We start from the raw sequence: 23044 nt of genomic DNA, 5'->3' as shown, positions 1-23044 counted from the left end.
TTATCTTGCACAGATCAGCAGTGTTAATTTAATAGGTGGAAACTCTCAATCTCAGTTCTAGTCAAAGCTCAAGAAAATGCATCACGACCAAGAGTAATTCATGTGCGTGCCATTTTATTTAAGGGGCTAGACAAAAAAATGATCAGGCTCTCAACTTTTGCCAATCCAGAAAAATCAAGAATAACGATCACATGTTGTACATGTAATACTTTGAAAACCGTCAAACCCAAAAAGTACATTCATATGCTGTCGTTGCAGTTAGCCGTTAGCACCATTTCGCAAGAGTATGCTTCTTAACCTCAGGGATTCTCAGCAGTAATACACAGCAGCTCATGTAAAATACATTTTACATCTGTAAACTGAGTTATTGCTCTTATGGGAAACAAAAAGGCCAGACGTGATGCCAAGTGCTCGTGAGCGCAATCAATGTTTGGGTTGTGCTAAAAGCACCGATTGGGGGAGGGGTCACCTACTTAAAAGCCTGCATTTTTATGGCTTAATCAATTTACTGGTGTACTGCTCATTCTGTTTAAGACAATAAATGGCAGAAGTGCTTTGAAATGCTCCTTAGCCCGTTGAGTAGTCGTGTTTATGAAGCAGGTCACTGTATATGTGCGAGCACATAATGGTCACGGTTACTGGTATGACTAAAAACCTGCTGGGCAAATGAACTCTTTACCCGGGACTCACTTAACGAATAATCGCTGCCAAGAATAGTCAAACTAGACGGGACATTTAGTGCCATCAATAGCACTGGAAACATGACAGTTAGTTCTCAGAGTGTAAATGAATGGTCAATCATTGCCAATGGCAGGCAAATTAAAATGATAATTTCCAAAGACCAACTGAATCTTGATCTGTAGGAATGTAAAAGGACAAACACACACCACCACACAACACATTTACTTTCAGTCGGTTTCATTTTCACTTTTTTACACGCATCCGCTGTCTGGTATCTTGCGACATAGGGAGTGTCAGGTGAGGCCTGGTTATTTCAGGCATAATTGAGAGATTGATGCCCCTCCAGAAACCTGGCACCTTGACAGGCCTCTTAGCCTTCTGCACACACTTCCTCCCAAACGGGCGTGAGCCAGACATGTTGACGGCTCGATGAAACCGAGAGAATGAGCCGCTTGACGTTTTGAGCAAGACGAGGATGACACCGGAGGTTGTAAAGAAGCGAAAGGTTACCTGTTGGTTTCCCAATGCTATAAAAAAAGTGAATCCTTGATCAGTACGGAGGAGAGGGGGCATCAGTTCAAGCTAATGGGCCTATTTGTGGGGAATGTCTTGAGCAGAATGGCGGGTGGGGGCTTTCGGCCGTAACCTGAACCTCGCTTCCAGACACTTCTTCAACATCAGCAACAAGCACAAAGTCCAGCGGAGCATGAACGGGTCGGCGCCCTCTATCTTTCAAGTTATTTTCCCACGCCGAGGTCTGTGGCAGAGGATGACTCTATGACACTATTTCCATTGATAAGAACAAAAGGCGAGGAATATTACCATTTCAAACACCATGAAGGTCACCTAGAGCTGTAGACACAACTGACTGAATTAAAGATGTCCCCGAACTGATCAAGTGTTTGGAAATCTGGCCCAATCACATCATTTTCACTGTGGAAAGCTTTTTCTGTCTCTCACTGAGACAGTTCTCTTATCAGGGAATCATTTCCACATTTTGCAGTTAGTTAGCTAAGCAGCCAGAAGGGAATCACTTGCGGAGTCATTTCAACAAACAAAATTGAGAGCAGATATGGCTCAGGGATCGGAGATTTTCAGATTGGATCAATCCGATCCATGAATTAAACCGGTATCAGACCCATATACTTATCAGATCGGCAACATCCCCAATCATCGTGGTTTCAGAGATGATGTACTACATAGAAATACATACAACTTTCCCCCTAGAGCCTTTAATGTTCATCTTTTGGTTACACAATGCCGCAACGCTTCTTCCACAACCAAATCACCAAGAGTCCAGAGCAAGATCCCCATCGGTGACTAGATGGGGAGCTGAAATTACCAATTAGTTTGCCAATTGGCTGCAGCCGATTCGATTGGTTTGTAATTAATTCTAGTTACTGGCCCGTGGAGCAGGACGGATGGCGCCATGTCTTTGTCCTACTGACACACTATCCTGCCGATCTGGGCCTCGAGGGGGAGGCAGCGCACATCAATCTATGGCCCCGCAGTTACTGAGCTCCTCATGCGCATGCACGCACACATACACACACACACACACACACACACACAAAGAAAAGCAGAGAAACAGGCTGTTCCCCTTCACACACACACACACACCCCGACACACTATCTTTCACACACTCTCAGACACACCCCCACCCTGACAAATCGCTTGCGTTTCAGTGTATCCAAGATACTCGCCATGAAGAAAACTTATAAAATACTGTACAACTGCCGTTTTAAAAATAAAGTGGAACCTCTGAAGTTAAAAGTGAGATTTCAGAGCTGAATCACAACTATGACCATTCTAAAACTCTTGTTGATTGCACCAATTTATCCTCCTGGAAGTCATGAATGGACACAGGAAGCCATTCTGTATCACGAAAAAACAATATGCCATGATATTGCAGATATTTAATTATTTGGTGAAAAATTATATTTTAATTATATTACATTGGCTTTGAATTTTGTTAAAAGACAAACTTATTCGACCTTTTGAAGACAGCTGCCAAATTTTAAATGACTAAATCTGCAAAAGGCTAAAAAACATGTTAAGGTACTGTCGCCTATCCCACCTCTCCCATCCACCTGTGGGCAGCAGGCGGGGGAGAGCTCGAATTGGCCGCCAGCCAATGACACAAAACATAATCAAGTGCCAACCAACTCCACAATGGCAATTGTTGTCAAAAAATGTCAAAAGATTACTGTAAAAAAAGAGTGGAAATAATGAAAAGGGTGGCGATTATTTAATTAATGAACTTTTGTGTTATGAATGATTGACTATTCTATGGATGTTGATGGGAGTAAAAATAATTGCGACAACCAACGCCATTTTCTCATACATTCAAACTGCAAGTCTTGAGAAAATGCCTATTACAAAAAAAGTCTTAAATGTTACTTTAATAAACTGGTTCATCACATGTGTATCTATCTATGCAACTGTGTGTGTCTAAATGCCAGCCCATGCACTGAAGGTCACAGCTTCCACAGCCAGAAAAGCAGGAGGTGGAGGGGATGAAACAGATCGATGCAGCAGATAAAAATACACTGCACCTTAGCCAGTCTCTTTTCTAAACACACAGTGGCTCAAAGCAAATGACTCGTCCGCCACTGCGAACCATCCGCCTTTTAATGAAAGCGATATGAAAGTGGAGGCCGCAAAGGCGACTTACTGGCTTTTAGGATATAGTGGCGGTGTACTGGAAGACCATAAAAAGATCACAACAGCTTGAAACGAGGAGTTCGCTATTGTTGCCCGTTTTCAACTTCCTGCAATCAAGGTGGCCATTCGGCACGATATACAAAAATTAAAAATACAGGCCAGGTTCGGATTAAGTTACTCTCATTCCACCAGTGCGTACCAATGACTAAAACAAGAGTAACAGTATTTGATTGACGTCAGTGTTCATTGAGGTGAGGTCTATGTTATTTCCTTCGGGAAAGATAATTTGAGATAGGAGTGTTTTGAGTTACAAATCAAGCCACCTGTATTTTTAACACAGGCATCGAAACTGATGTGAAATTAATGGTTTGAGTCCAGTTTACAGGTGGGTATGAAATTGAATTATCTATGTAGTATTCTCATTACTGAGATGGCATTTTTTGGCAGTAAAAAGAAATGATCAAAATAAAAAATAAAAATTTCACTCAAAACATATTTCAATTCTCTAATCCAAGGGTCTCAAACTCGCGGGCCGCAATAACAACTCGATTTCATGTGGGCCGGACCATTTTAGATATAATATTTAGATTTTTTTTATTGGATTATAAGAACTGGATCAAAAGCCCTAAATATTCAGTATCTTATATAGATAATTATTTTTTTCTTAGTAAGGGAAAACATCTAATAACCATTTGTTTTTCATTTCAAATGGAAACTTTTTTTTAAATTATATTCAATATTAAAGTGGAAAACCGAAAATATTTTTATTATTTATTTTTAGATTTTACAAAATGCTTTTTGACCTAAAAACACCAAAAGAAAAAAAATGGATAAAAAATTGCAATTATTGATTTAAAAAGGGGAAAATCAGGAAATATAATTTAAAAAATCTATAATCTTCATTTGAATTTGATCCTAAAACAGAAAGTTGGCACTCATGATTTACTTACTCGGGCCGCACACAATGATGCGGCGGGCCAGATTTGGCCCCCGGGTCGCCACTTTGACACCAGTGCTCTAATCACTTAAATTGAACTACTCAAATGAATAGTAATGTCTAGTGAATGAAAATCGCCTTGAACAATGCCTCTGTAGCGCTATGAAGGTTTTATGACATCAGCAATTGGATCCAGAAGTAACTTTTTTCTCGTTCCAATATTTCTTATCGAACAAAACTTTTTAAAAATCCATCCATAAACAACCTCTAAAAAAACCATCATATTCTGAAGTTTAGTCAGACCAATGTCCTCAGCCACCCAGCATGATTTGAGTAAATCTCAAAAGGCCGAAGTGATCTAGAGACTACAAAGCAGCACAGCTTAGCGTTCCGCCCGTTCTCCGTGGCAATAAAAGGCAAAGGAATCAATAGCGTCTTGTCCTGACAAGAGTCAAGCACAGCCGAGGTTAAATACATCACATCAAACACTCCACTTGATGTTGAATGCGATGTCCCGTTCCTTGGGAAAGCAGTGAAGCTTGCCAAACATAGAGGGAGAGGACGGAGGCTGGAAGAGGTTCGGGGCGCTCGGGGCACGCCTGTGGCAAAACCTCTATCAGATATTGTTTGTGTTTAGTAGCTGGGGCCCATGCAGAATTGATGAAGGCTCTCAGGCAGCTTCTATCGTCAGGCGAGGGGAGGGAGTAAGGGGAATCAGAGCATGGCAAAAGTGCATCTCGGCATCGCGAAAGCATTTATGAAGAGCCGTCCATTAGGTCCAGAGATGCTCTTCCACACGGTGGTTAGGCGGAGGATGCTCAAAGTAGTGCCATCAAATAGAGGAGATATAAATATAGGGGAAACACCTCACTAGTATACCCTACCAAACAGTATGACCCTTCACACTCATACTCGGCTAAAGGCCTTTCCAAAAATTCTAGAAAGTACCCAAAAAAATCCATGTCGGAATCATTGAAGACAAAATGATCTGTCTAAAAGTGCTGCCTTGAAATACAGATTTTATTTATTCGTTACCACGCTGATAAGTGGAAACACAAGGCAACAATGTGTATGATCTCCCATTGTATATGAAGGAGACAAGCGTAGGACCATTTTTATATTACTGTGGTTAAATTTTGTTTACATTTGTAAGGCTGTTAATAATGGTGTGAAAATGACCTTGCATCAAAGTAGAATGTTTGCCCCAGTTTCTGTTATTAAGTTAGATTCAAATCAGCAAGTGACCTGGTTCAAGTTTTGTGATCTAAGTGGTTCTTGAAAGAATTGCAATCACTTTTGTAAGTTAATTCATTCTGCAAAAGAGCAGATTTGAAATCAAACGATTTTGTGTTCAAGTAAATGGGACCGGTTACAGTTGCGTCAAAAAAGAATGGTCCAATTAATCCTCTTGATGACAAACCACACCATACAGTAATTCCCGGTACATTGACATGACGGTCGACAGTAACATGTGGATTCTCAGGTGCCCAATAGGTACAATTATGGCGGTTTATAAAAAATGATACTTGTAAATATTCTCACACTAAATAATAAAATTCTAATTAAACAATTATTTTTAATGTACATACATTTTTTTGGGACACCCTGTATATGGAGACAGTATAAGTATATACCCTCACGCATTCTCACACACACACACACACACACACACACACACACACACACACAGATACACAGATACACAGCTGCTCCTCTTCCACATCCTGGCCTGTGTGCAGCCTAACCACAATCCTGCCTCCCTGCAGCGCTGACCGCAAAGCAGTCAACAGAGGCACACCGGGCCTTATCCTGCATGACACGTCGGTCGATAATCATGCACGCCGCCACGCAGCCCAACACCAGTGTAACGCCGATACCTGGGGGCCGGCACCGTCTGCATAAACAAACACGCCTGCATGGAGCCACACTCACGTTTACGGTAATTAATCGTCGGGAAATAGAGATTAGACTGAGAGTTGGAGTATTTGCTCACTTCCGAATAAGAGGTTCGCTTGCTGGTTAGTCATGTTTTGGACATGACTAAGAAAAAGAATGATCAAGAAAACGGGATTACATTTAATAATCCTAAGAAACTCTTAAAAGATCCTTTTGTGCCATTGCTATAGGGATTAGTTTAAAAATAAATAAATAAAGAACTATACTTTGTATAGTAGCTTAGTGGACTTAAGGTCAACATTTCTGCCCCTGACAGTTGGTTATGGATTCAATTCAATATTTGCCAGTCTTGGGCATAGGCTGCCGATTGAGCCCATTGTATTTTGATATTGCTACATTTTGATGAAGTAATGTTCATGCGTGACAAAAAGTTGCAAGTCCATCTACTGCAAAACCTGATCTGTCCTCACTTTCAACAACATAGTAAAATCTCTGATTGATCACCTAAAAGTCAGTGCTGCGAAAACAACATCAAAGACCCTCTGCCACATAAAACATGCGTGCGCACCACTAAATTACCTCTCTAGTGCAGGTTCAGTCTCAGTTGAAGACATTGGTGCAAAAACATTTGATAGATAGGCTTCGATTGTGTGTGAGAGAAAACATATGTATAAGGTTGAGAGATAGGGAATTTGAGTAAACCCAACATGGATGGAAATTCATCCATTCATTTTCTGAACCGCTTCTGATCTAATCTCAAATAAGAATCATAACAAATGCGTGGATGGATGACTTGGAGAGTTTTGGGGGGTATTAGTGCTTCCTAGTGTGCATGTTTGAGTATCAAATATGTGTGGTGATAATTCTGTCAGAAGGCCTCATCAAGTTGGAGTGAGACTGAACAGAAAACAAGAGGAATGTGAACAAATAAGAACGAGGAGGATGGAGCTAATGGAGATCACTTTAGAAATTCAACAACACCACCTACAGTCAAATTAAAGTACCGTCTTTCAACAGGACGCTGCTGCAGGTGGCAAAAAAGACTGGAACGGTGAAGAAAAATGCTCAAGGCTCTGGTATTTGATTCCAATTCATTATTTTATAATATTAGTTATACCATTTTTAGGTGTAGCAATTCTGGAAAATAAATGAACAAGTCTTAAAGAGAACTCACAGGCAAGTGTGCACACTGAGCAAGTTAAAAAAAATCAATAATAACTCTAAAGAAAAACAACAAAGCAAAGTGTGTTGTGGGGGTGCTGAATCAGAGCCCCACCTAACAGCCACGTGTAGTGACCCGCGACTGGGCTCCATCGGACTCACCCTTGTGGGCAAGATCACAGGAGTGAAGCCAAGCAGAATCTTTGTCCTCTGTCAGATGGATGAATCCATTTAGCAAATTACCAAGCCTTCTGATACTGCCTTTACGACACACTCGCAGACATACACATACACACAAATTGTGCACAAAGGCATACAAACAAGCTACAAGAGGTGGGAAAGACCTGGTCACCAGAGACTTTCAAAGACACAAACATGAAGATGCTGGAGAATAACCAGCCTGAGGAAGAAAGACGAGGCCAAAAGAAGACAGAAAATCATTCAAATTTTAAAAGAACATCATCCATACCCCTGACAACACGTGAAACTTCCTTGACACCTCCACTGGTGATAAATTGGGGTGCTGCCACTATTTAGCTGGACAGTGACACACTAGACATTCAAAGCATTTTAATCGTTAGAGGGCAAATGAACGAATATCCACATCTTTAGGTGGCCATTTTTCAATGTTTCAACAACTTCTACTTTCAATCCTATTATTTTTAGAATGTAAAATACAGTGGCAGGCAGTCAGGGCCGTCAGGGCCTTCTCTGCTGGCCTAAGAAATATCTGAATCATATATTATATTTTGTCCATAAATACTTATTAAATAATTCCAAATTGTCTGTTAGCTTCTTTTCATTGCTTTTCCCCCTGGTTGCACTGCTTCCAGATGTGTGTTTTCATATTGAAGCATTTAACCAATCACATTTCAGCCATTATTTGTTGCCAGGGTCAGAAATCTGCCTCAAGGCCTTCACAATCAGTTCTGCAGGCTCTGCTCCATTAAACAAGCATCGATAAGACTGTTGCTTTAACCAATCAGATTTCGAGTTGGCAACACCACAATCCCTTGTTGCAGGCGTAGGGATACGTCATTGTCTTCTCGCAGGCGTAGGGATACGTCATCGCTTTCCCCAACTATGATTGGCTAGTGATTAGCCAGAGCTACCAAACTGTATCTGGAGCGAGCTGCACAAGCAAATTTATTTTTGTGTTGATTTAAAGCCATTTTCAAGACAGACTTTTCAAGAAAAAAAAAGCTGGACATCATTAAGAAAGGTCGGACACCTCCAAAGCAAGCAAGCCTGTCGCAACCGGGAACGAACATTTTCAGCACTAAATCGAATAAAAACATATGCCAGAAATACGAAAGGACAGGCTCGACTTTCAGCATTGGCTTCGATGACGATAGAAACGAAGGAGGAAAGAAAGGAGGATGGATATTGTGTACAGTTAAAAATGATTTTTGGTGAGTGAAATATGGCTATATTCCTAAATAATATTTCAATTGTACGAGGTTATTATTGATGATTTTTATGTGTCTCAGCTGTAGCTGCAGTAGAGGTTTTTTAGCCATAAAATAGTTTTTGAGGGTTGGATTGATTCCGATAGAAGGCGCTACTAGAAAATGCACGGAACGCCACTGGTAAAATATGTATTATTTTCAAATATAACATCACTATCCTCCTAATTCTCAACTAGTCTATCCTGCTCCTCAAAAACTGGACGCGTGTGTGTGCGTAACTCCATCTAAGAAGGGTTCAGGGGGGGGTTCTCTACAGCAGTGGTTGGGTAATGGAAAGGTCATTTAGCCAATTCTCCAGGTGGGGGGGCTGCTCTGACATGGCTCGTTTGTCACAGTTCAATAACTGCCACAACAGGGAGTGTGTGCGTGTGTGTGGAGGGGGGTTTACGGCCGTGAAGTGTGTTTTTGTGCACTACTACCAGCTGATTCCCAAAGCTTGTCCTTCCATTAGAGGCCTCAAACGGGGTCACGGTGACAGCCAAGAAGTCACAGCACAATTTTCCTCAAGAAAACTCGACAAGGCGACTCGTCAGGCAGGAAAAGTTTCCTCAAATGGTGGATTTGTGGTTTGAATATCAAGTTTGTTCAACAGTCGTCACTGGAGATGTCGAGGCGCATTCAAAGTCAATACAGTTTTCCAGATAAAACAAAAATTTAGAAAGTCGCACCCGTCCTGGATCTGATTTGTTCCTCCACAATGTCAAGCCAATGCTATATAGTAGACACATCAACTGATGGCATGGCACATTCCATCAACGATTTTCTCAGGCAAAGACAGGATTTGTTCTGTGCTTTTTCTTTGACATTTCTTGAGGTGTGTGATCCCTCAGGTTTTAACACTTATTCCACAGCCTTTGAGAGAGACACTCTCATTCCTATTTGAAAATCAATAGGACTCTTGGGTGTGCTTTGTGACATGTCAACATGTCCTACCACGGAGATGCCTCAGGCTCTTGGTGCTGCTAATCCCAACTGGTCGCACTGATTTGGAATTTTTCCAAGCCTTCCAAACGACCCCCAAAATTCACACAAATGGTCTGACTTTTCAGTCAAGCGTGGGCTCATAGTCAGGTCTGTGTCTCCCTCATGTGGCTATTATAGAGGAGAATGTAGTGGGGAGGAAAATGTGCTTTTTATAAATTGTGAAAAACTGTTTGGGTTTTTCTTCCTGGGGCGCATCTTGGATTTGCAGCTTCACTTTTCTAGTTTGTATATAAATATTTGGGACACTGGAAAGAATGCTCTATCTACTTCTCAAAAAGCTTGTCAAACCTGCTATGCACACAATTATGTAACAAAGTTAGAAATGGAAAGTTGACCATTCCCGTTCCAGAATATCCCAAAAATATCAGAAAAGGTGCTCAATATTTGTTGACCCCAATGGGATGACAGTGTAAACAAATATTTAAAAATACTAATAATACAGCTTCAATATATTGATTTCTATATTCACAGAGAGGGTTTATAGAGGTTCACATATTTATGAATGAATTAGGTATGAAATCCCCTGCAAATTTCACGAGTTCTATTTGTCTACTTGGAACACGTCAAACTCACCAAAATTGATTTAAAACTGCAATAAGAAAAGATTGCCTATCCATTCAAATACTTGTATTATTAGTGCATGCTTGTTGGTTGTTGTCATCTATACATATTAACAAACATTTGGCAAGAGGTGGGATACAGTCAGCCAAATACTACCTACAGTATATCGGTTGTCAATCAAGAGGGCAAGTTTTTCAAAGAATCTAACACAATTTCTATATTTAATGGGGAAGTGAGTCAGTTTCCTGAGAGAACATGCAAAATGACCTCAACGTTTGAGCATCGCTAGTCCACTCAACTGTTTTAATACTTCCATTTAACCCCTTGAATAAAAGAAAAAAACTTGGATAGGCTGAATGAACACTCTAAATCAGGGGTGTCAGACTCGGGTTGGTTCAACTTGATTTCACGTGAGAAGGACCATTTTAGATATAATATTTAGATATTTTTTTTTAATAAATGGATTAAAAGAATTGGATTAAAAGCCCTGAATATTCAGTTTTTATAGATCTAAAACAATGTTTATTTTAGCTTTTTTGAAATATATTTTTAGATTTTACAAAATGATTTTTGAACTAAAAACACAGAAAAATGGATTAAAAAATTACAATTACTGATTTAAAAAGGGGGAAAATCAGGAAATTTTTATATACATCTATACTCTTCATTTTAATTTGATCCTAAAACAGAAAGTCGGGACTCATGATTTACTTTCCCGGGCCACACAAAATGATGCGGTGGGCCAGATTTGGCCCCCGGGCCGCCACTTTGACACATGTGCTCTAAATTATCACTACATATGAATGTTTTTTCATCTCAGCTTGCCATGCGATTGCCTGGCAACCAATTCAGGATGTTCCCCACCTACTGCCCACAGTTGGTTGAGATAGGCTCCAGCACCCTTGCAACCCTTGTGGGGATAAGCAGTATAGAGAATGTGTTTAAAAATGAAAGTGGAAAGAATTCAAGATTTCATAAAAAAAAATAAGATACTTAACTTAAATGTTATGTACATAATGCAAAATAGCGACAACACAGAACATTCAAGCTGCTTTGATCGGCATTAGCGAAAATAAATGCAGATTGTAGCTTTCTAAACGCTCTTTCACCCTTTTGATTAATACAGGTCACCAGACAATTTTTAGTGTCAATATTATGGAAGCAGTCCGTTAAGCTAATGTTAATATTTGCACAAACTGGAAACAGTTCCTCCCAGTTTAAACTTAAAGAGGCCAAAAATTTCAAACATGTGGTCAGTGACATCATGGGACAAAAACTGTTCCTCATTCAAATTGACTCACAGCTAGCCAGCGAGTTGAGTTGACCGAGAGCCTGGTGACCTTCAGTTGTCAAACGAGTGGCTACGCATTATTGGGTGTTTTTTGTACTTTTTATTTTGTACAGGAAGAGCCATAAAGTAAAAGGATTCACACTTTATAGGAACCTACAAGATGACACATTTAATGTTCAGAGATGCTTTCTGGGTAAGTCACTTGTTGTGGTGCCATGCTAGGAAGGTTTCCGATGCTTAAAAATATATATATTTTTTTAAATTCTTAATTTAATTAATGTCATTTTTTAACGTAGAGGTGAATTCTGGACTCAATGGCCATATTTCCCCATTAGAATTGGATGTATAGGCCAAGTCATATGTATATGTACAATATATTGTAATATAATGCATTTTTTTTAAATTGTTGTTGTCATATACCATTGAATTATAATTACATGCAATTTGATTAAGAAATTATTTACTAAAGCACAGGAAAATGACTGTATACGGACATTTCAATTTTTATAAAACACCCCATCAGCTAACTAATTCAATTAGAACAATGGGAAAAAAATGTCTGTTATTTTCAAATAGTTTTGTCCGAGAAAAAAAACAAAAAACTAATGTAACAATTAGAGGCTTTGTAGTCTATATCAGAGGCAGTCCTGGCTAATTTTGGGCCCTGGGTGGACCACCACCCACGGATCCTGACAGCAACTAAATTTTAAAAAAAGCTTAACTTCTGCTTTTTTACCCAATGGATGGTGTAGCAGTAGCCTAAGAACATGTGGCAACAGTTGCTGAGCAATAGTTGTCATTGCTCCATTTTTTTATGCAACTGCACTCGTCCTACTCTCATCCAAGGGCTCCAATTTTACCTGCCACGCCGGCTATGAGGCTCTGGTGCAACGCTTACGAGATGGAAGACAAATGTGTAAAGACGTGGAAGACCTAATAAAGATGAGGTAACGACCATATTTGCTCAAAGTGCATCATTGCACTCAGTAGCATTCAGGCACATAAACAAAATTGGACGTTTACATGAGTGAAAGTGAAAGATGATGATGAATTTCCAGAACTGACCTTAATATCTTTTTGCGTCATTTTTCCTCCAAATCTTGAATGTGGTGATGGTAGAAATGCAGCAAAATGATGAATTGTCACAAATGTTTACTTTTGTAGTGTTTCATGCACAGGGCATCAGCAGAGGAGAAGTATGGGCGGGAATTGGTGACCATAGCCCGCAAAGCTGGAGGACATGTCGAGATCAGGTTCATTAGTTAGTTATTTCATTGATAAAAATGACAGCAAACCTAGTAATATTCATCTTGTCTTCATACACAGCACTTTGAAAGACTCCTTCGACCAACTAAAAACACGTAAGTAGTATACATCAATTTTAGGAATGGAAACATTGTGACAACACCTTTAGACCAGTTATACCAATGTACTTTTTACAGTAGTTGGATTTAAAACAACGGTTGTAAATAATGTTCTGTTTACTATAGTGTTTGTTTATTAACAGTACACATTTTAATGGTAAAATTCTTGCAACCAGGTGCTTGTACTTGAGCAAAAACATAACTTTTTCTAATCTTTTTTTTTTCCATTTTGCTAGCCCATGCTTTAAATTTAGCTCCAAAATATGAGTTTGCTATTGCTATGTTGTATTGACAAATTGTTGCTTAAAATGTCAGATTTTACTGAAACATTCCAATGCAATTTCTTTTTTAATATATTTTATTAAAATACAACTGCAAGTCATAAAGGGTATAAGACTTATACCCTTTATGACTTGCAGTTGTATTTTAATATATACTATAAGTACTATTGGGCACAATTACTTTTAACTCTAGGATACAGAGTTGTTGTTTAATACTTAAATCATATTAAAAAAAACGATTTATTCGACAAGTTTCTGATGAAAGCGCTTAGAAAAGTGAAGGAGGAACCCCAGACCACTGTTTGATGACTGTTGAAGCCACGGTGGTAAATACTATACTGCTCATGGTCAATGTGACTGCAGAGATGGAGAACATTGGAAACTTTCACATCCAACTTTCGGAAGCTATGAAAGAAGAGGTGAGAAAGGTGGAGGCGTTCAAGGAAAGACAGAAAGAGCAGCGAAAGAAGGTACCTGGTCATTTGGGAGCAGGCCGTAATATCGCAAGCAAAGCGGTAGCGCTCATTTGTTTTTGTTTTTTTATAGTTTGAAAGCATCATGGAGAAAGTACAGAAGAAAAAACTATCTTTGTTCAGGAAAACGATGGAGGTAATGACACAATGGCCGCAATTTTTTGCAGTGCGAATGTTATTCCCATTGCATTTTTAAGTGATGGCATTTTTTGCAGTGCAAGTTTTATTCCCATTTCATTTTTTAAGTGATATTTGGGAGCATCAACAACGTAAATCACTTCCAAATCATTCCTGTCTAACCCACAGTCAAAGAAAAACTATGAGGTGAGGTGCAAAGAGGCGGACGAGGTTGAACAAACGTCAGAAAAATCCACCGCTGCAGCCAAAAACGGGGAAAAGGTACGATACGTGTGTACTGATGTGCAGCTATCTAAAGATGGCAAGTACAAAGTCAGTCAATGAATGACCTTGCGCAGTTCTTGGGGCAGAAGAAAGCATACCTGGCAAAAAAGGTAAGTAAACATTATACTGTACGTGGAAAAAGACTAATTTCTTCCAGGGGGAAATGAGATTAAATATTTAAAAATGCAGAAGAAACAGTCTTAATTATGTAGAATCCTAGGACAATATTTATAGCAACAAGAATTGGGGAGTCAAGTGAATATACAGTAAAGCAGGGGTGTCAGGCTCGGGTTGGTTCGCGGGCCGCGTTAACGTCAATTCGATTTCATGTGGGCCGGACCATTTTAGATATAATATTTAGATTTTTTTTATAAATGGATTAAAAGCCCTGAATATTCAGGTTTTTTTATAGATCTAAAACAATGTTTCTTAGCTTTTTTACATATTTTTAGATTTTACAAAATGATTTTTGAACATAAAACACGGAAAAAAATTGGTTAAAAAATTACAATTATTGATTTAAAAGGGGGAAAAAATCAGGAAATTTAATATACATCTATACTCTTCATTTTAATTTGATCCTAGAACAGAAAGTCGGCACTCATGATTTACTTTCCCGGGCCACACAAAATAATGCGGCAGGCCAGATTTGGCCCCCGGGGCGCCACTTTGACACGTGTGCAGAAAAGACTTTTCATAATCCATCCTAAAATTACAATTGGGGGTCAATAAATGATTTTTTTTTCGCTGTGTGGAGGTTAAATACCGACCAGTAAATTAAAAAAAAGAAACAAGAAGTACAATATCGAACAAAGTTTACATGTTTCACTTTTTAAATTCAAGTTGAAATGAAATAATGAACTATCTTAATTAAACACATGCGTAAAAAATGTGTTCAATTCTGACAGGTGCGCCAGAGAGCCAAGCAATGCAGACAAGCCGCATGTGATTCAGGTAAAGATGGAGGCGAAAGTATTTTGTTGTTTATAGAAGTTGATAAGTGCAAGATATCACCTTGATCTTCCAACAGAGAAGATCTACTTAACCAACATTGACGAGCTGGAAAGTGTTCGCCAAGACTGGGAGGAAACACACAGAAGCACGTGCGAGGTAACCGGCACGTTTACATCCTGTCACAAACGGGAAGTTCGCACTATAATTCCTCTTCATCGCCACATCTCTGTCTCATAAGGGGAAATATGTATGGGTCATATGCCGTGAATCAGCTAAAACTGGAACTAATCCCTTGATTTTTGTCAGTTTGGATGGGTTCCCACCAAATTGAGTTATTTTCTAAAAAAAAACGAGGGAATACTGGCAACATATTTTCTCAGTACTCCACCATTTTCCGCAGGGTTTGCGTTTTCAGGAAAAAACGCAGATATTTTCTCAGTACTCCCGTTTTTTGTGGTGTTTGTGGGTTTTCCTGAAGACGCAAAAACTGCAAAAAATCGAAAAACGCAAAAAAAAAACGGGGGAACACTGGAAAAATATTTTTACCGTATTCCCCCGATATTCACGGTGTTGGAGTTTTTCCCGGAAAACGCATAAACTGCGAAAATAAAATAAAACAAGAATTTTAATCATTCCTAAGAACAACATCTCCCATGATGCCTATCAGCGAAAGGGCAATAAGTCCTCTACAATGCATCTCTTACAGGTTTTTGTTTTTGGTTTTATAAGGGAAACATCTTATCTTGAACGTTAGGGCTGTTTTGTTAATGAAATCAACAGATTTTATGGTATAATTGGGCTAGACTGTGTTTCAGATCTGGCAACCCTAATCCTGAACTGTTCTGTAGGTGTTCCAGCAAATGGAGGCCGATCGCATCAATGTGCTGAGGTGCACCCTGTGGGATCACTGCAACCATATCTCCATGCAATGCGTCAAAGATGACGAAGCAAGTGCACTATTTGTTGACGACTGTATGTTCGCCGGTGGAAAGTCTATGATAACCCTTACCCTATAAATCAGAGGTGGCCATGTCCAGTCCTCGAGAGCCCCACTCCGGTCTGTTTTCCATATCTCCCTCCACCAACACACCCGAATCAAATAATCTGGATCAGTATGAAGCTTCTGGACTTCTTGCTGATAAGTTGATCATTTGATTCAGGTGTGGTAAAGGAGGGAGATATGGAAAACAGGCTGGTTAGGGGCTCTTCAGGACCAGATTTGGCCACCTCTGCTATAAGTATTAAAATATATATATGATAAAAATAGAATGATTAATCTTTTTTTTAATTGATTTTTTTCTTTAAAGAACAAAATGAATAGTGACCGCTGGCCCTGGAAAGATTCAGGAATTAAAAAGATGACATGATTAGTCCATTTTAAACTTTCGAGACATCATAGAAATCCTGTCATTTCAGTTCTTTGAGGAGGTCAGGAAGCACCTGGAGCATTGTGACATCATCAAAGACAACAACTGTTTCATTGAGATGAAAAGGACAGGTTGGCATCCACCAGGTGACTAACTTACATTTTTTTTTTCAAACAATATTCCCCATTTGGAATAACCAACCATTTCCATTCCCACGTCTGGACAATTCCAAGTCTTCATTAAAGCTTTCATTGTTTTTGTATTGAGCTGGTTGGGGGAACAGAATAATACATTACAAACACTTGGCTTTACAATTTTATTTACTGTCGTTGAAAGTTTTTCCTTCCCCAAAAAACAACAGACCCCATCATATTTGAGAGCTATTACCAAAAGGAAAGCACATCCTGGGATGGAAATGAAGTTGAGGGCCAGGAAGACCGCAAGAGAAGCTCCAATCCTCTGCTGGGAGCTTCTGTGGAGATAAACGATGTCGGTGAATCCTCAAAATTGCCACCTAGTGACGAGGGTAAGTTTTCTGCTTTTTGCATTTGCAGGGAAATTGGGTGTCAGATCGATTTCAAATAGGACTGAAGCGCGTGCTGCTTGAAATGGAAACCAGAACTAAATGTGGCTTTGGAGGAAGCGTTATCAACACTTTGGAAATTTTCTTTCTATGCTTCACTTGATGTCTTCAGATGGGTCGTACGCAGCCCTGCTGGGCCTCCAGCGGCCAGAGGTAGACGAGGACACCTACATCGCACTTTACAACTACACTGCACAGGTCGATGGAAAATTATTAGAAAATATTTTCCATCTTGATATCCAGTAGAAGGTCGTGTTGACCTTTTTTGCATATTTAGGTGGAAGATGAGCTGACAGTGAAAAGAGGCGACGTGGTGCAGGTCTTGGAGTGCGGCGAGGATGGCTGGTGGACAGTGGTGAGAAACGGGCGAGAGGGGATCGTGCCGGGGAACTATCTTGGCAAGCTCTGAATAGACTCGTACCAAGCGCATGGATGAATGTAAACCATTTCAACATGGGGAAGTCAACATTTAAATGCAAATGACATTTAATGTATTGTATGCTTTGATTGTCATTATAATGATTGGACCAGTCACAATAATGAATATCAAGTTTGCTTTAGCGTCAGTGCTGAAGATATTAAAACTGATGCCACTGCAGTTTGTAGTTTTGCAGTTTTTCGTAATTGTTTTGATTTTATTTAACACCACACCTCCATTGATGACTCATGTCACAGTGCATAACCCCATGGAACTTTTTTTAAACAAAAATTACAAATTGCATAACGGAAAAGAGCACAGAACTGAGGAAATGTGCTTGTTTGTTTAGGAATTTTTGTGAAAAAATGTCATAGCATCACTGATTGAACCCTTACATGGGACAAAAATGAGAATTAGTCAAATTGAAATGCATGACTTTATTCATTTCCCTGTCCAAAGCTATACACTTTTTTTTTCAACAGTTCCAGCAAAATATTTTGGGATTGTATCTAGTGTATGTAACAGTTCCAAACCAAAACAGCACTATATATAAAATAAATAATTTCTACTAATGGTTGTTAGATTGAAAAAGATGAAAGCGGAAACACAAGGGTAATCTCAATACTGATTATATACCCACTTACAACACTGGGGATTAACTAGCTCACACTCGATATACAGAATATTCACAGTGCTTCAATAGTGAAGCAGTTCGGATCTAAATTCACAGCATTAAAACAAAATGGTAAAAATAAAAGGATCTACTTCATTGCTAAAGCCGTTTTTTTGGTTTAGTTTCCTGCTTTAAAAAAAGAAACATGTCTTGCTGCAACCAGAATACAAAGTAGCACACAAGGGAAGTTTTTGCCACACGCAACCTGTTCCCACTTAAACTTGGTAGGATTTTGTACATTTTTTAAATGAATCTAGTGTTATAAAGGTCATCTTTGAGAAAGTAGTAATTAGAATTGTATAAGATTGTTTTGTTGTTGACGTTTTCCATTAAAGAAAAAAACACCTTTGAGTTTTGAGTGACGTTAACAAACCTCATAAGACCTCATCACAAATACCTTTAATTAATGCATTTTTGTATTTTGCCAACAGATTCTGAAAGAAACTCTTTAAATAAAGTTCTTTTGAGAAAAAGGGAAAATATGCATTCTAGACAGCACAGTCCACTAATGTTATCCACTAACATTGACTAGCTAGCTAATGCAAGTGTTTTATAAAAAAAGATCGAGTTTTATTTTCTCTTTTCCCACATATATTAACAAAAGTTAACTCGTACAATAATTCAAACGGTTTATGATGGTGCCAGTTTAAAGAGAGGACCAAGATTTTTTTCCAACACTGATTAAAAGACTGCATTAAAGTGGAGATTCAATTTCCGACTAAATACTAACGAGTGTCCATTTTCCCAACTCACTTCAGACCATGGCAAAAGGTGCCTATTTCATTTTTTTTCTTTTTTTGACATTCTGAATGAATGATCTCATTTTTCTTTTTAAAAGCCTAAACAATACCATTAATGCGGTGGCTTTTTAAAGCATGTCAGCGTCGGGAAAAGAAGATAAATGAGCTTCCAAAGCATGATAATAATAGGAATAAATAGGTGGATCCTTGTTTCGGGACCACGTCGCCAGTGTTCGCTACTTATTGGATTGTGCAAGGTGTGTTTGAGCTTATATAGTTGAGCTTAAATACAGAACTACAGCGGAAATCTACCGTGACATGTTGATGCTTGCCTTCTGATGCGGGAGCTTCACGCGTAGCTGTTGGTGGTGACCAGGAGCTCGTACGCAGGGTCGTGACTTCGCCTGCAGAGCACCACGCAAGCGCAGAGCATGCCCAGCATCTGTGGGCACAGGTGAGGAGATTCAGAAAAACTGTGCTTTTGGCAGTTGCCATATGATAACAGCTTTTTATTAAAAAATATATTCCAGAATGGCAATTATACATGTTGTAAAATTCAAATAATCAATGCCTATTTCAGATTCACAAGGTTAAAAGTTAGAGTACTGTACAATGTTTTTTTTAACGAGTAATAAATCATACAAGAATAAAAAAATGAGCACTACTCATGACACTTAAACATGTAGTGAAATTGTGGGTAATGTGGTAAAAATGTGTTTTAGTTGTATAAAAATGAAGTTGTGCTATTACAGGAAGAGAAAATGATTGTAATATTAAAACAGGAACATTGTCCCACAATAGTTCTAATAATAATAATAAAAATATTTTAAATGAGAGGGTTTTCTCCGGGTACTCCGGTTTCCTCCCACATTCCAAAGACATGCATGGTAGGCTGATTGGACACTCTAAATTGCCCCTAGGTATGAGTGTGAGCATAAATGATTGTTTGTCTCCTTGTGCCCTGTGATTGGCTGGCCACCAATTCAGGGAGTCCCCCACCTCTGGCCCGAAGTTAGCTGGAATAGGCTCCAGCACCCTCCGCGACCCTAGTGAGGATAAAGCGGTTCAAGAAATGAGATGAGAAAAATCTTAATTTAAAAATACACAAAATTTGAGAGTGAGGACTTTTAGGTAGTTAAAATCAATGAGCAGTGTCACTAAATCTTGCTCACAACTAAACATGCCTCAATATTAGGTTGTGAATGCAAAAATATTTGTACAATAATCAGACCGATGATCTTACCTGTATAGAAGCAAAAGTGAGTGCAGCCCAAATGACATACATCATGATCTCCTTTAACTTTTTCACAACCAGAGCTTCACAACCCTAAAGAAAAAGAAAAAAAAACGTAAGTGAAAACAAATGAGAAAATATGTAATATTAATGACATTTATTTTTAAAGCACTGATACTGATATCACATGTTCGCACACCTCTTGGTAGAGTTCTGCTGGACGGGCGAGGGTGCCAGTGCAGTTGCTGAAGTTAGGCTGGCAACAACTGACAGGCACGCTGTTATTTTTTGACTCTTTGAACCAGCGAGTGTTCCTCCAGTCCGAGTAGTTGTGGATACCGCAGCAGTGTAGCTAAAAATAACACACAGGATGCATTTTTTAAATAGGGGAAGAGAAGAAGAATAAATTTAGCAAAGAAGTTTTGCACTGCATTTACACCTCACCTGTCTTTGCACGTAGTCGATAGCACGACTAGGAGCATCTGTGTTAGTTCCGTTGTACTCATTGTAGACCTTCTGAATGGAGTGGTTGACTTCATTTTCCACCTGAAACAGACACTTTTTGTCAGTTTTTACTTTCAGCTAGTTTTTGGAACTAAACCCTCATTAACAAATGGGACCACTTCAACTATAGGGGTGCTGAGAACTAAAAATATGCTTACTTTAGCCCTGTAGATGTAGCCCAGCACCACCACCACACACTCTGTTACAAAGACCAGCAGCAAGATGGCAGCAAACTAAACAAAGGAAAAAGGAAAAGAAGTTAATTATTGATCAAGGTTTCATCTGTCCTAACATGATCTTGGAAGGCATACTCACAGTGGCCAGGCCACAGGAGCTCTCGCGTATGGTGGCACAGCAGCCTATTAAGCCAATGACAAAAAGGAGGGTGCCCACGGCGATAATGACGATGGCCGGGACGAGAGTGTACACGTCTTCGAAAAAGTGGTCGTAGTCATCGTAGGTGATGAAGACATAGGCTCCGATGTAGCATAAAATGCCTGCTGCCGCCTAAGCACGAGTATAGTTTATTGCAACGACAAAATTTATTCAAATCTTACTTTACTAAAACTGTGGCACAACATTACTAACTCAATTTTATACAGTTAGTAATCTTCTGATTATTCTACATTCTGACTCCCTTTCTGCACCTTTATAGTGAACTCATTTAAATAAATTTCTGCCATTATCAGCGCTAGATGTCCAATCCATTTTGACTGGGAGGTTGGTAGCAAATTAGAATGTTTTTAACGGCTCCCATGAACTAATGCTAATAAAATTTTAAAATAAAAAATAAATACCTCAGGGTCATTTAAGAACATAAGCACATATTTATTTTTATTTCATAATTTGTTAGAATTTACTTTTTTTTTTTTTTATAACTACATTTACTCATTACAAATATATGATATTTATCGGATCCAATATGCATTGTTAATACATACTATTATTAATAATTGAATATGTGGACCCCAGGTATTTACAGGGTTTTTTTTCTCCAAAGTTACAAGTTACATATACATCTTTATACTACTAATCGTAAAATAAATTGAAAACTATGAACATATTATAGAGGTAGGCTTGTTATGTTGCCAAAGCAGGCCGATCGTGGGCGTTTATATTATGGGATGTGCTGACCCTGCTAGCAAACAGCTAGCTTAAGAAAAAGAGCAGGTCAACAGCTGCCACATTACGTCACGGCGTGGTGGTCCCAGATCCAGTTTATTGTGTAGCGATCACATTTTTTCCACTAAGTTCCGGTACAATAAGAACTATTTTTGCTTCCGAATAACCTTGAAACGTCTCATCTACTTAAGTAAACAGAGATCGCGCATCTCTGTCGCAATGCGCTAGCGTGCTAAACACATCGCGGCGTCCTCAAGGATGCCGCACATCAATTCAAAGTGATCAAATGTGCTTACCCAGAATATAAGATTAAGAAAAACCAGCACGGTTTTGGATGATGTAATCCCACACTGGCCCATCGTTCGATCGATATGGATATTATATCAAGCGATATTGTCTTTGTGTGAGGAGGGAAATGAGACGCACCTGCTGCACTTTTTTTCGCTGTTATGATAATAAAATGGCTTCGGCGGCCCCGCCCTGTTGTGCAGATTCTGAAGAGGTCGACCAATGAAAAGGGAAAATACCTGTCACGTGCTGTAATGGTCACGCCCACAAATAATCACATGGATAAATCTAGATTTAATACGTCGGAGTTGACGGCGTAATTAACTGCTGCCATGTTGTGTCGAAAAATTCTATGGCCCTAAAATAACTCGCTATGATTCTGGATGATATATTATTTTGAAGTATAGTATCAATTTAATAGATCCCTGAGTTTTATGACAGTCCAAGCTGTCTGAAAATTATTTGAAAATTGATTTACAGCTATTTCCAAGTGCACACTGCTATCGAATGCCCCCAAAGCAAAACGGTGGCCAAGTGACAACACCCGTTACCACATGAGACATCTAGCCTTATTTGTACGATATATTTAGTCACATCAAAAAGCCACTGCCTCGTGGAGAGAATATATGTTTATAAAAGTTGCAAACCTAATATAAATATAAATATTTGTGATTCCACAAATGGCTTTTTAATGTATTTATTTAGCAAAGTGCAAATATAATAGTAGTAAATATTTTTTGTATCTCTTGGGCTCATCTGCATTTGTAGTCTTTGCCATACTACAGCTACTTTATATTAAAATAAGTTTATAACAACCCCTTAAAAACTGGAAATGTACCTTGAGTTAATTTCATGAATGCAATATCAAATGAAAAGTTTTAAAAAACTCACATTTATGCCGTGTCCCTAATGTTCTGTCAGAAGGTGGTAGTATATAACCACAAGCAAGTGCTAAAAAAAACCTCACTATATGCTGTCACTAATACATATTTAACA

General features: G+C 38.9%; 2 protein-coding genes and 1 long non-coding RNA gene across 4 annotated transcripts in view; 1 reads left to right on the top strand and 2 right to left on the bottom strand.

Annotated features, from left to right (window-relative positions):
* The window catches only part of LOC144090113 (uncharacterized), a 99737-nt gene extending 86865 nt beyond the window's left edge, over positions 1 to 12872 (bottom strand). The window contains exon 1 of the long non-coding RNA XR_013305283.1: positions 12711 to 12872. This is a non-coding gene — a long non-coding RNA (uncharacterized LOC144090113). The remainder of the gene's footprint in view (positions 1 to 12710) is intronic.
* LOC144090067 (proline-serine-threonine phosphatase-interacting protein 1-like) lies at positions 11675 to 18042 on the top strand. Of its 2 annotated transcripts, XM_077621380.1 has the most exons (14): positions 11675 to 11838; positions 12492 to 12592; positions 12824 to 12898; positions 12972 to 13006; positions 13654 to 13760; positions 13837 to 13899; positions 14070 to 14162; positions 15074 to 15119; positions 15196 to 15275; positions 15968 to 16066; positions 16536 to 16632; positions 16848 to 17012; positions 17182 to 17267; positions 17347 to 18042. In XM_077621380.1, the coding sequence occupies exons 1-14, from the start codon at positions 11806 to 11808 to the stop codon at positions 17476 to 17478; spliced, it is 1212 nt and encodes a 403-aa protein (XP_077477506.1). In that variant the 5' UTR covers positions 11675 to 11805; the 3' UTR covers positions 17479 to 18042. The 2 variants fall into 2 exon arrangements, with proteins under 2 accessions (XP_077477506.1, XP_077477513.1); XM_077621387.1 differs by lacking the exon at positions 11675 to 11838 and having other exon boundaries at positions 12507 to 12592; positions 12810 to 12898.
* On the bottom strand, positions 17905 to 22223 carry LOC144090104 (tetraspanin-3). The gene is made up of 7 exons (XM_077621425.1): positions 22057 to 22223; positions 20954 to 21145; positions 20797 to 20871; positions 20579 to 20680; positions 20334 to 20486; positions 20144 to 20227; positions 17905 to 19342 (listed from the first exon to the last, which is right to left on the bottom strand). The coding sequence occupies exons 1-7, from the start codon at positions 22117 to 22119 to the stop codon at positions 19250 to 19252; spliced, it is 762 nt and encodes a 253-aa protein (XP_077477551.1). The 5' UTR covers positions 22120 to 22223; the 3' UTR covers positions 17905 to 19249.
* Between the last annotated feature and the right edge of the window lie 821 nt (positions 22224 to 23044).

This window comes from Stigmatopora argus, chromosome 2 (genome assembly GCF_051989625.1).
Source record: "Stigmatopora argus isolate UIUO_Sarg chromosome 2, RoL_Sarg_1.0, whole genome shotgun sequence".
NCBI classification, from domain to species: Eukaryota; Metazoa; Chordata; class Actinopteri; order Syngnathiformes; family Syngnathidae; genus Stigmatopora; species Stigmatopora argus.
Note: the sequence above shows the minus strand (reverse complement) of the source record. Positions and strands in the feature narration are given on the sequence as shown.

Excerpts from the sequence above, each read along its gene's own strand:
- LOC144090067 (XM_077621380.1), top strand. The coding sequence starts at position 11,806 with ATGACACATTTAATGTTCAGAGATGCTTTCTGG. Across the intron at positions 11,839-12,491 it reads TGTTCAGAGATGCTTTCTGG|GGCTCCAATTTTACCTGCCA; the intron begins GTAAGTCACTTG and ends CTCTCATCCAAG. Across the intron at positions 17,268-17,346 it reads TTTACAACTACACTGCACAG|GTGGAAGATGAGCTGACAGT; the intron begins GTCGATGGAAAA and ends TTGCATATTTAG.
- LOC144090104 (XM_077621425.1), bottom strand. The coding sequence starts at position 22,119 with ATGGGCCAGTGTGGGATTACATCATCCAAAACCGTGCTGGTTTTTCTT. Across the intron at positions 20,681-20,796 it reads GCTACATCTACAGGGCTAAA|GTGGAAAATGAAGTCAACCA; the intron begins GTAAGCATATTT and ends TGTCTGTTTCAG. Across the intron at positions 20,487-20,578 it reads TCGACTACGTGCAAAGACAG|CTACACTGCTGCGGTATCCA; the intron begins GTGAGGTGTAAA and ends TGTTATTTTTAG.